This window comes from Prenolepis imparis, unplaced genomic scaffold (genome assembly GCF_030444845.1).
Source record: "Prenolepis imparis isolate NDT839.2.m4 unplaced genomic scaffold, iyPreImpa1.0 SCAF_2, whole genome shotgun sequence".
Lineage (NCBI taxonomy): Eukaryota > Metazoa > Arthropoda > Insecta > Hymenoptera > Formicidae > Prenolepis > Prenolepis imparis.
This window is the reverse complement of record NW_028141160.1, coordinates 12,375,451-12,388,949: the sequence shown is the minus strand read 5'-3', so window position 1 is coordinate 12,388,949 and position 13,499 is coordinate 12,375,451. Positions and strand designations below refer to the sequence as shown.

Sequence of the window (13,499 nt, the reverse complement as noted above, 5' to 3'; positions counted from 1 at the left end):
TAAACGATATTGTGCATTTTGATTTGTGCATTGTGCATGATTGCAATGTAACACGTGTAAAATATTATCGCGTATACACACATATCGAATTTTCTAAAAAATTATTCAAAATCATTTTTTTCGAACAGAAGCATAATGAAATTTTGTTTGTGTGGAATTCTTTAAAGATGAACACTTTTGTTTTCGTGTTTATTCTCTTAGAATTTACCCTGAAAATCATGGTAATCGTGAGACAATATGGAAAGAATTTTATGAGAATTTCTTTGATTAATACTCTCTCTCTTATCGCAATAAAAATAATAATATCTATCACAATAAAATATAAAATATGTTTGATTAATTTTACTATGCAGTTTAATAAAATTAATCAAACATATTTGATATTTTATTGTGATAGACATTATTATTTTTATTGTGATAAAAATATTGTCTCACGATTATCATGATTTTTAGGGTAAATTCTAAGAAAAAATTCTCTCAGTGTACATATAAGAAATCATATCTTTAAAACTTTAAATCATCAATGAGAATAGCCGCGTTTCTTTTTCTTATGTGCGAATTTTAAATAGTATCAATTTATTCTTTCGAGAAGTTTTCTTATCATTAAAATTTTCACGATAAATGACACGTTACCGTATTTATTTGTTAAATAAAAAATATACATATACATAATATAAACAAAATATATGAATAGTGATAAAAATATATGAAATATATATATGAAAAGTGATAAAAGAAAACGTTTCTCGAAAGAATAAATTGATACTATTTAAAATTTATATGAGAAAAAGAAACGCGGCTATTCCCATTGATGACTTATATGAAAAAACATGATTTCTTATATGTTCTCTAATTGTAAACACGAAAACAAGTTTATCTTTAAAGAATTCCACACGAATAAAATTTCATGTTTCTGTTAAAAAAAAAAAAATGTTTTTAGATAATTTTTTAGAAAGATCGATATGTGTGTATATGCGATAATATTTTACACGTGTTACATTGCAATCATGATGCACAAATTAAAATGCACAATATTGTTTATACATACAAAATATTGATATATAATATAGCAGAATAAGTAATAGTACAATATATACATACAAATAAATATATATAATACATATAAATATTATATTTTTCGTTGATTATACATATAACTGGTATATTAAATTGAATATTGTTAATTACGAATTGTAACAATATTATTGATAAGATTAGATTTTTTTATAAGCGTGATATATTAAAGTAATATTTATTATTTAAATAATTTTATGCGACGGAGATATTTGTCATGTAATGCGTGAATTATTACTTACGTGCGTAATACGTATTCGTATTCGCAAGCTCGGGTTCAAGAGGCTAGGTGGATTTAACAAAGGGAGGGAAAGGTGCGGGAATCGCCAACACATATCTTGATATCTCGCAGTTCGATCTCTCAAGCTGACCGCCCGTATATTTACATGTATAATTTATATATCCCGTAGTTTGGACGAACACGCGGTGCGTTCGGCTAAGGCGGATCGAAAGCCCTTACGATCATTCTAAAATGTTTGTCGAATCCTGCACAAGCCGTCGTGATAAAAGAAAGCATTATAAAGGGAAGTCTTCGGCTTAAGAGAAATTCGCCGGAATTTAATCGCGTAAATTCCCACGATCAGTGATATCGATCAATAGAATCTCTAAAATTGCATTTTTTTTTTTATGAAACGCATTTCTCTCGTAAATTAAACGATAAGCGGAGTTAAGGCGGTTATACAAGACAGATGCAATCATTATTTGTATACTTTTAGCTTTTGCATTAGATATAATAAAATTTGATTTTTATTCATAACACAGCTTTGATAATTAGGCTTTTAATTACGTAATGCAATAATAATGAAACAAACTACTTTTCAAATTCTTTTTCTTTAATTCATATGATTTTTCACTGCACTGCTTAGTTATTAAGATACAAAAGTTTATTTGTATCTGTTGTTTTATAAAATAGACAGTAAAACTATGGAAATAATTTAAAACAATTATTTTATAATTTAAAACATTTTAAATATTTTTGTTATTTACACATGGTTCAAAGTCCGAATCGTAAATAGTTCTCTCGTGTGTGTGTGTCAAATTTGACATTTTTGCATTACGAGAGTTATGCAAAGATATGCGTATAAACTAATGCGGTCTGCAAACTTCACATTAAGGCATCTATTTCACCGCAATAAAGTGTAACGTCGTTATGAGATTTTCCGTGAATAATGACGCGATCGAGCTAATCTACCTAGACGCAAATTACAGATGCAATGTAACGTCCTCTCAGATTATAACTTCAAATTATCCGTAGACATGCGAGCTAGAGTATCGGTGCGCGATGCAAATGCGGAAGGAAAGGAAAATGAGACGAACTTTAATTAAATGATTTTTTTCTTTTATAATATACGTTCCCGTTCGCGTAACGCGACCGTGATAAGGGCTACCCATCCTGCGTTGGCTTGGCGCGGTCGTGGGATTTTTTTCGGCGGTATAATACTTGCATCAGAAGAGCGCCGAGCAGTTCTCTCTTACCGCCATTGTGGCCGTGAGGGCGCAATTAATTATAGCATATCCGCAGAGAGAGTACACTCTTGTGTCTGTGTTGTTTGTATGCACGCGCCGTACGTATTGTGTAGCTCGAGGCTATACGTCTTGGTGCGTTTTTGATCGTTCTGAAAATTGCCGTCATTTTCAATTTATTTTTTATTACAAAAGTGATATTTCATATTTCTTTAATTTATCAGAAATAATAGCATATTATTGAATTAAGAAACATTCTTAATAGATATCAAGAATCCAGGAATTTCTGAAACATGCGAAAAGTATTGAAGAATGTTTAAAAGAACGTGCTATTTTTGTTATATGTATAAAAGTAACAAAAAGTAAAAAAAATATATATAAATGAAACAATTGTTTTTGCAAATAAATTCTACATTATGCTAAAATTTGGATATTTTTTGATAATAGATATTTTTATGAAAATCGTGCAATCATATTTAGTAATTGCAATCATATTCAGTAATGTAATAAACATTCCTTTATTCGCATTTTTTCAGTAATTTCTTAAACGTGTATTAAGTAGAAATTCGAAGAATCAAGTGGTTCTAAAGCTATTTTCATACGCATATATATATATTCTCGCGTATCCCTCGAAGATTGTGTTGGTCGGATGTAGATGTGCGTGCGTGAGCACGCAGGTGAGTAAAGGTGAAAGACGTGAAACGCGTATTCGAGAGAATCCCGAGGCGAAACGAAAGAACGCGTTTTCTCAGATTCGTGTCTCGGCGAGAGAACAATTAAACGATTTCTCGCCGAATCGAGCGAGACGAATTAATTCCGCCGTCGATCGGAAATCGAAGATAAACGATTGCCACTGATACACCAAGATCGAAACCTTTAGTGCCCGAGTGATAGTCATTCGCTTGATAATCTTTGCGAATTCGATTCGACGCGATTCTTCGATTATTTCGCATACGCGACTACTCGGATCTAATTTGAAAAATATTTCCCACAATTTATTATCATATTATACGTCGAGGTCGAAAAGATAATTTGTGATTATAAGCATTAAATTTTCATAATAGTTTGTAATATGTTTTTTCCGTACTTTTCTGAAAGAGAAGCAGTTTGTTATTGTGAATATAATTGAACACAAAATTCGGAGAATCGAAATTCAAAGAATCAGACAACGAAGTCAACATTATTGTGAAGAAGATTCTTAGAACACTTAGCACGCGATCTTTTAGCCACTAACAATACCATTTGAAATTGGCGAATTATGCGCTATCTTTTATAATATTTCGTGCAGAGAGAATAAGAAATGAAAAATATATAATAAAATGTCGACAAAAAGATGTTTCGTGCGGGAGTATCATATTTGTACTTTGTTGGCCTGTCGATTATACGGCATGGAATTCTGCAATTTTCCGTAATCGAGACACGCACGTGAAAACGAGACCTCATTTGCGCGGTAAATATGGAAGGATGTTGCAGAATATCGCGCGGCCGCTTAGAGAAGGCGGACGGATGTAGCCGAGGGCGCCGACTGGCAGCCCCGAACGTCAAATTACAAAACATCTGCTCTTCAAAACAACTTTATTTCACTTGTATCGCACATTTCGATTTTGCCGCGTGATTCTTCTTTTGGATAACATCCATAATCTCTCTTTCTCTCGTCTCGAGAATTCCATACGATTATATCCGAGATTAATTCCCTGCGATAGAATCTCGTAGCTTCATATAAATTCGAAGTCGACTTTGTAGAACAGTCAAAAATTAAGATATAGATGACAATTAAGACGAGAATATAAATATATGAGAGTGTAATATATTAAAATATGTATATAACAAGCTGCTTCTCTTTTATCATTATTTATCATTATTTATCAGAAAGATTCTCTTTTTTTGATTCGAGTTTATTTTTAGTCAAAATGTCAAGAATTATTGCTTATCACGATTTCTCAAATTTTTTAATTTCTACACTGAGAGAATTTTCTCTTAGAATTTACCCTAAAAATCATGGTAATCGTTGGACAATATGGTAGGGAAAGAATTTTATGACAATTTCTCTGATTAATATTTATCACAATAAAAATAATATCTATCACAATAAAATATAAAACATGTTTGATTAATATTTTACTAAACTGCATAGTAAAATTAAACATATTTTATATTTTATTGTAATAGATATTATTATTTTTATTGTAATAAATATTAATCAAAGAAATTTTCATAAAATTCTTTCCTTACCATATTGTCTCACAATTACCATGATTTTCAGGATAAATTCTAAGAGAAAATTTTCTTTGTGTAATTATTATTTTTATTTTTTGTACAGAGAGATTTTATGCAAAACAATTTAATGCAAAATTATCCCTGCTAGATTTATATCAGTCTTATATCATTAGAAGAATAATTAAACCAAGACTGTGTTTTATCTGTCGGCGTCGACCACATTCATGTAATATAGGTTTGAAATTTTTCCTTCCCCCTTTTGAATGATACGAACGGTGGCAAAAATAATGGGAGTCAATTTTTTTGCCAGATACCAATTGAATTTCACAGAAACGTTTGAATTGTATCAATTTATATCTGACATGTTATTGCTGATTGGAAACCGCAACGCATGATTCTTGGTGCGCGGTATCATTACGCGTTTTTTACGTCATGTGTATCGGGTGAAAACCGTGCGTCACGCCTGAGTCAGCATCAGTTACTCGAAATATTCGCGGGCTGCGATGCAGCTACGATAAATTTATCACTATTCTAACAAGCGCAATCTTGTGCTCAGTCGTGGCTAACGGCTAACGGTGAACATTTTTTTTGTCAAAATTGCAGATTTTGTCGATGTCGCGAGAGTATAGCGCTTAATCGTGTATTAATTCCGCTGGAACGATTTGCTCTGGTCACTTACCTGCCAACCGGTTTATCTTCCGCTTGTCTTTCGCTTAAAAAAAGTTTCGGGCCATTGAATACCTAGTATTTTATCAGTGCGCAAAAGCAGAGGAGAACGCGCTGCGCTGCCGATCGATTCGCGACGCTTGATTCATCGATTCGCGTATCGATTGTCTTAACAGGACCGCAAAGTGTGGCGACAAAGGAGCAAATGGAACGTTGCCGAGTAAGAAATCGATTTTATCCGGAACCGGTCCTCGATACATCCGCCGCGCCGGTTAAACCACGCTCTTACCAAACGCTTAGTCGATCTTTTTAATTCTTCTTCTACGAACAAAGCTTAAAACTGAGCACCGTGAAACATTGTCTTGAAGAAATTTTCGAGTCACGACGATAGTGACAAAAAATTTCAGTCTTTTATCTCCTGTATGATCCGCTTGTTTTATTTTTATTTTTATTTAGTACAAGAATACAACTTCTCCTATATTATCCTCGTTGTGTGGATAAAGTTAAATTATAAATACTATCCAAAAAGGTTCTTCTCTCACACGCAGAACGAACGTACAATTCAATGAAATTGTCTATTTGAAATTTTATCTCGTCATTTGTTTCAAAAGAAACAACTCTTAAATATAATCCGAAGGCACTGTGTTCTCGTTGATCGCCGCGAGTCTATATTGCGGCGCGTCCAGGTTCGTCGTCGCCGTCGTCGTCGTCGCGGACGACACTGCCGTGGCCGGCATCTGTTGATTTACCGAGTTTGAGCTGAGATCGCTATAGTAGGCACTGCTGGGAGCGCTGCTCAGCGTCGGTCCGTCCGGTTCAGCGTCGCTTCCGGTATACGCCGTGTTTTGATACGAGGGATGCTCGCTGTTTCTGCTACCGATCCTCAACTCCTGATGATGGTGATGATGGTTGTGATGATGGTGATGATGATGATGGTGCTGATGCTGACCCGGCGGTACCGGCGTCGACGGTCCGTTCTCGTACATCTCATAGTCCGGCTCTTGTATCCTGGAAGTAGCCGATAACGAGGCTCTCAATAACCGGTCATTCGACCGGAATGTGCTATTAACATATGCATCGACCGTATCGATAACTGCCGATTACGCGACGACACGTGTTGGATGTATGCGTTGTTATAACGCGTAATTAGCTGCCTTTAGAAGGCGTTGCCAGAACAAAATATTGAGTTCGTTATCGATCTAGGAAGTCGGGAGACAATAGATTATTATTGCGTATCATCATCGACATCATTATTTTTACGGTCGTTACAAATTTGATATTTGATTTAAGAATAATTAATGAGTAGCAAAATATTTCAACATTTTCCTAACAGCAATTTGATTTTGCGTGCACAGCGATTATTATCAAATTAATATTCTAGAGCAATAAAATATATGATATAATGTCTCTAATATTTATTTTATTTAGCTCTCGAAAGAAGAATAGTTTTTATAAAATTGAATCATATTTTGACTTACCTTTTACTGTGCCGAGTGCGAAGTGTATCAGTTTGTAACGATCCGTCGCTGCCACCATAATGACGATGTAATCTGGCCGCGTCTAGTTCGTGATATTCGTCGTCCTGGCCACCGGAAGTCGTACCGTACGTTGAGCTTCCTCTCATTTGTAACTGTAGATCACTCGCGTAGCTCGCGGCTTGCGAGTCCAGTTCCGCGTATAGAGCCTCGTCGGTCTGCATGTGGGTGTAGTGATTCTCGACCGGGAGATTCATTGCCCGTCGATGCTGAGGGAGGGAGAGCGGGGTTGTGACAACTCCCGGGGTACCACCGCCTCGTCGAGAGCCCAACCACGACCACACGTTGTGCCCTAAAGTTCGAGTTCATCAACAATTTCTAACCCATGCAGATTAGATTTTTTTACATAATTAGACAACGATGCGATTAATGAAAGAAAGAATGTTGGAAAGTAGATAAAAAGACTGTAGCCCTACCTTTTGCACATTGCTCTATTTTATTAATTAATTGAATTAACTTTTTTTTAATCGTTCGTACTCTATATTCATAAATTCGATTTCTATTTCCGACGAAAGTGTTTCAGTTAAATATAATTATGTATTAGAAATGTATATCCGAGTCACTTCTACTTTCATTTTCTTCTAATAATTTTTTCAAAGTTATCCATATGTACGACATTCCGCTTAGCATTATCTTATCGCAAGATTATACAAGCTGTTTCGTAACACCGCGAAAGATCTTGCAGAGCTATCGACTTAGTTGGAAACGCCGCTAAGAACAAGTTGCGAGATCCGGTTCTGTAGGCGCTCGATTTTCTTCAGCGAACGAAATGAGACGTACAGTCAGCAAGGGATATGCTACCGCGTTCGCGATCACAACAACACGTTGTAATGTGTTAGGAACACGCGAGTAACGAGCAATCATTTCTCAGTGATCTCTTCGACGGCGCGTATACTCATATGCATAAGAAGCGAGCGTCGGGACAAGCAAACGTCTCACGGGATATAATACTTACCGGGACTAGGCGCTACGTCGTGATAAGGCGGTAATTTGTCTAATTCGAGAGGTGGACGATCGGGTATGACAGCCACCCCGCCGCCGGTACCACCCGATCCTGCGGGTCCGCCGACATCGGGTACGCTCGCATCTTCCACGCCGACGCCGCAGCAGCTCGCTGGAACAAAAAGCAAAGAAGGGCTCTCACACACGTACGATTCGTCGTCTCGGAAAAATTCGTTGGCACGTCGAAACGAAAGTCGATGCTCGGATTTCGTTAGCTCGTGTCTCTTAAAAGAGGCATCGTCGAAAAGAGGGTCCTACGCGTCCCTTAGCGGGATTCGCTTGAATTTATACGGGGATATGTTTCTCGCGCCGAAGCATATGAAGTGCCAGGTGAGCCCCGAATCCCGATACGTTACGGTCGCGTATATATATTATATTATATATATCCTTACGCAGATATAAATACTGCCCCCGTGTATATGGACGGCGACCCGGATCACCGCATTATGACATGCGTCCGTGTATGAAAAAAAAAACCGGCTGTTTTCTGTATAGGCCTCATTGTGAGCCTGTCATCGCACCGTCACACGGGCTCTCATAGAATCGCGTTGAGGGTTAAAGCATACGAACGAGGGTGAGGCGAGTGACGGAATATATAGGGGAGAGAGAGGAAAAAGAAAGCGAGGGGCGGAGAATGGAAGAGGAACGGAATAAGATCTCGGAATTTACAGATCAAAAGCACCGCCGCGACGATAAGTAGGCTTATGAGAATGCCGCAAAAGTAAAAAAAAAATGAGATTATGGGAGTCTCGTGAGCCCTTCACTTATTCCATTCTCGCCACGAAGCGTCCTCATATCTTACGCACGTACGCGTGTCTCCTTCGTCCTGCCGGGCTCTGTTCTGAAAAGCGCGCCACTGTCATTTGCCGAGAAACAGAGAAACTGGTTCTCGTTTATTGCATTGCTCTGTTGCGGTACATTTTACGCGTTTAAACTGTTTGTCGCGAGTGGGATATATTATTTTATTTATACTTGTCTCCGCGAAGAAGACGTTGCGATCGTATATCGCGATAATATATATGTTTATGATGAAAATAGTTGATGAATGCGTTAAAGATCGTTAATTACTTGACTCAAGTTCGTTTTCACATCTTATACTTTTCTGGAATTTTTTCTGAATATTCAAGATTTAGACAAATATAACTTTTTTTCGAAATAAGAATATGCATAAAATAAAATCTTTCGTCTTTCATCAAAAGCTTTTCCAATTCGCTATTATGTAACAAATTATTTTTATAATATTAACATAACGTAAACTTTGTTAGCCGGCAAAGTAAAAAAGTTATAAAATAATCTGTCTCCAATCTGCAGAAACACACTCAAGCACAATGATACTTTAAATCTTTATTGCATGATTACGACATACATTTGCACGATTACGATCACCTTTCGAGTTGAAGTAATCGGTTCCGTTTCTTTTTCTAAGCCGTTGCGTCATGTCATCTGCGGTGTACGGTCCTGGTCGAATTATCCAAATAGATAATAGATAATAGATAGGCGGAATATTAATTAGACGACACGTGAAAACCGTGGCGTTAAGGAACATGTCGTGACGGCGGGGGGCAAATGTTACGCTCTTTCGTCACGATCAGATAGCTTAAAAGAATTCACTTCCTGCCTTCTTATGCCACGCGTAAGATCTCACACGATAAGAATTTAATATAATTTATTACGATTAAACCTATCTAGAATTTAAATCATTGTAGATATATTTATAATTTTCTCATTATTTAAACACGACAAAATTATGTATTAAACAGGTTATGTTAATAATGATTGAATTTATTACGTTTATTTATTATTTTTTGACACAAATACTTTTTCAGAGAATTTGAGAATTTTTCTCTTTGAATACATTTAACAGTTTAATTTAAATTTTCTTATCAAATTAATCATATATGATTTGTGCATTATTTTTCTAGTCATATAACTTGACGAGTTTGTTGTAATTGATTTAAGATTCTGATGTATACGACAAACGAATTTGCATCTAATTGTACAATAGATAGAAAAATGTACGTGTGAAATGCATGATGCTGCAAGCAAGTTTCTTGACGTATTATATATCAAGATTGCTCCGAAATATCGTTTCAGTTGATGCACGATGAGCCGTTTAACAAATTCGATTGACCTTTTCTATTCGACTCCCCGGTCGTCATTGTATTCGCAGGATCGCATCGCAATCTAACGTATATGGTACCTCTGTTCTTTTTTGCGCGAAAGCAGCCTCTTTCAATCGTCCATTAACGCGCTGCTCGCCCTGTGGCGCTTAAAGCAATCCTTACGCGCACGGGAGGATATACTATATTAACGAATTTTCATTAATTTATTTTTTGCCCGGCGGGATATTCAATTACGTGTAATCTCTTGTAAAATATCGGTGTAATGAACGTATATGTTTCATAAGCTCTTTAGATGAACTTTTAATTAGGATCTCTATTGGTTCGAGAATTATGGATTTAATAAGTTTTACAATGTTAAGATTATATGCGAAATGTGAGATACTGTCAAAATTGAAAATATTCCTGAATGCATTCCACGATACACTTCGACTCAGTTTATAATCTGATCTATTGATAGAAACTTTATGCAAAGTATAAAATCTCGATAAGAAAATATTAATCGATCTTTATTATAAGATGTATAGCATGTGAAAGATATATATATATATATATATATATATATATACACCTATGAATTGATGATTTTGAGAAAACAATGTAAGATAAATTTTGAAAAATTCTTTTTTTGAATAAGATATATTTTGCCATATATTTTTTAATTTACTACTGCTAAAAAGAATAAGCAAATTTTATATAAAAATACGATAATATCTTATTAATTCAAGATAAAAATCCATTTTGTCATTGAAAAATTTTCCCTTCTACGTATTATTATGTGATTAACGATTGCCATTGTTTCAAACGGTAGCAATAAATCATCGCGTCTTAACGTGTAATTGTATCTTGGTCGTTTCGTGCCTCTCTTAGCAGTTATCCGCTCTAAAACCGGATTAGAGCTCGCCCCTGAGGCGAGAACGACGAAATTGCGCGCTCTTGCCGGTCGCAAATACAAATTGCATCACGGACCACCTTGGACGATTACCTTGATGCAAGATGAGAATTAGCAATATTATCATTAACGAAAGATCTTATGCAGGTTTATTTGCGACTAATTTGCAAAATTTGTAACTATTATTTCGCTTTTTTCAAGACGCAAATAATACATTTATGATACGAGAAATTACAATATTATGAATAATAATATAATAATGCAGAAAATATTAATTAATTTAAAAAATGTTCTTTTATCTCAAAATTTTTTTGAAAGTTTAAGTACATTTTTAATATGCTCTATATATTTCACTTTAGTTCCAAACTAATGTCTTTTTAATTAATAATCCACTTTAAAACTATCAAGAATTTAAGCAAAAATCACACCGCGAGAACTTACGGTGGTTGTGGTTCAAGAGGTTCAATGAAACGAGTGTCGGATAATTAATTCGGGTGACCCCTGCATCTCAGGCGGTAGCACCCTGGCAACTCCTTCCTTTCCGCTCGTTCATCGTCTTTTTACGTCTTGCCGACTCGCCGCTGTTCGCTCGTCGATCGTATCGTGCCGCGGGTGATTTTAAATCAGAAAGTTAATTAGACGTGTTTCGCTGTCTTTTATGTCGCCCGGCTACGTCCGTCCGTCGCGTCACCCGACTATCCCTTAAACGACGGAGAACGAACAGCACACGGATGTGCGGTTTATACCGCCGTGAAGGGTTTGCATTATGCGAACTAATTAAACTCCAATCGATGCTGACACCCGACACCACGATGGTGTTGCTCTCCTTCTCCTTCGCGTCGACATGCACACGAGCACTCGTGTATAGGGGGTTCCCGGGGTTCGCTTTTCGTTCGAGTCCCCTTATCGTCTGAAACTGAGACAATCTTCGAGACTGACGATGACATCGTAAGTCAACTCTGAATCGTGTATCGAGATGAGAAAGTTATCCCCTTTATCTCCTAATAAAAGACACGGTACTTTAAAAGTGTGTCTCACGTTCTCAAAAGGTCACATCGATCTGACTGTTACAATATTTTTTTTTTTACAAGAATTATACTATAGAAAACGAACATGGTTGACATTTTTAGAGATTACGATGAGAGATTATTTTCTAATTTTTTACGTTCTTGCACCGTTAATGTTTGTATAATATCGCAATGAGAATATAAAGACAATTTGAGAAACATGGTACCGCAAAATATATGTTATATCATACATTTTGAAAATTAAAATAATTTTCTATGTCGCATATCGTTGAATCATATTAGCGTAACGTAATTTTTTAAAAACAATCCTCATTTATATGTTTTGTCATATTTTTCTACGATTTGAAATTTATGACATGACAAAGCGAGGAACGTTTTTGAAAGTACCTTTTGTGGGGTCTGTCATAAAAGATATCTGAGAGAGCATTATTGTGAATGTGAATGTCATATATTAACGTACAGGTATAATGAAGAAACGAGCGAATAAAAGGGCTCTGCGAGCTGGTAACTCAGTAGGGGACTCGGATAATTGGGAATCGTTTCGAATCTGACCTGTCAGCATCGCCACGAACCCGCCGCGCCGAACATGCTATGTTAATTCGACATAATTAGAGAGCTAGTTCACGTTTCGATAGTAAATCTAGACCTCTTTTCACTTGATCCGTCTAATCATAATCTTATGCTAGTTTTCTTTGAGTAATTATAGATTGATTTAAGTTTGCATAATAATTAAAATTTGTCTTATACACATAAATTATGTATAACAATTTATAATCCGTCACTTTTGTTAAAAGTATGAGTGAAACAATACAATCTAATATAACGTTTGCAAGAAATATGCATATCATGATGAAATTTTGCTTACCTCTGCCACCGGCACTTTTTATCCTGTAACAGATAAAAAATATTTATGTATTATATGTGCAGAAAAAAACACTATTGCATTATTTTATAAATATAATAATGCAATAGTTTTTTTTCTTTTAAGAGTTTATTATTTTAAAATTACACGAGCACATTGATAAGAGTTGAACATAAATCAACAATGATTACTCAAACGTCGGATAATCAACTTATTAGAGACGTGTGGCCTAATCATTCTAAATGATCGCCATTTTTTGTGAAAATTATAAGTGAAGAAATGTGCAGAGAGATTGGCAATCAAGTTCAATAAATCATCTTTCACGAGACGAACATCCTTCAGAGATGAGAAAGATCGCGATCACGAAAATTCTCGTTTCCTGCCTACTCAGGAATTTTAATTAAGATCCGACTGCAGTCATAATTCTTTCATAATGTGCATGTGTATCATTTCCTCGCTTTTCTGCTTTTTCTATATTCCGTTAGCTTCTCACTTGCTGGATTTGTATCGAATCGATCTAGTTAGCGACCGTTTTATTCATCGGTTTTTATTCGATTATTATCAGTAAGTAGTAATTTAAGAAAATTGACTAAATTACTGCAAGATGAAAACCGCAATCGATTCGCGAATCTGTTGGTG

At 35.6% G+C, this 13,499-nt stretch overlaps 2 protein-coding genes across 3 annotated transcripts in view; one reads left to right on the top strand and one right to left on the bottom strand.

Moving 5' to 3' along the window:
* Positions 1-13,499, top strand: part of LOC145945963 (uncharacterized) — a 150,443-nt gene that overhangs the window by 5,151 nt on the left and 131,793 nt on the right. The window lies entirely within an intron of this gene.
* Positions 5,828-13,499, bottom strand: part of LOC145945925 (uncharacterized) — a 67,863-nt gene continuing 60,191 nt past the window's right edge. For both annotated transcript variants that reach the window (XM_083055204.1, XM_083055214.1), the window contains exons 4-7: positions 12,864-12,886; positions 7,912-8,070; positions 6,900-7,248; positions 5,828-6,429 (exon numbers count right to left, since the gene is read on the bottom strand). In XM_083055204.1, the coding sequence (XP_082911330.1) occupies positions 6,042-6,429; positions 6,900-7,248; positions 7,912-8,070; positions 12,864-12,886 (919 nt within the window). In that variant the 3' untranslated portion in view covers positions 5,828-6,041. The remainder of the gene's footprint in view (positions 6,430-6,899; positions 7,249-7,911; positions 8,071-12,863; positions 12,887-13,499) is intronic.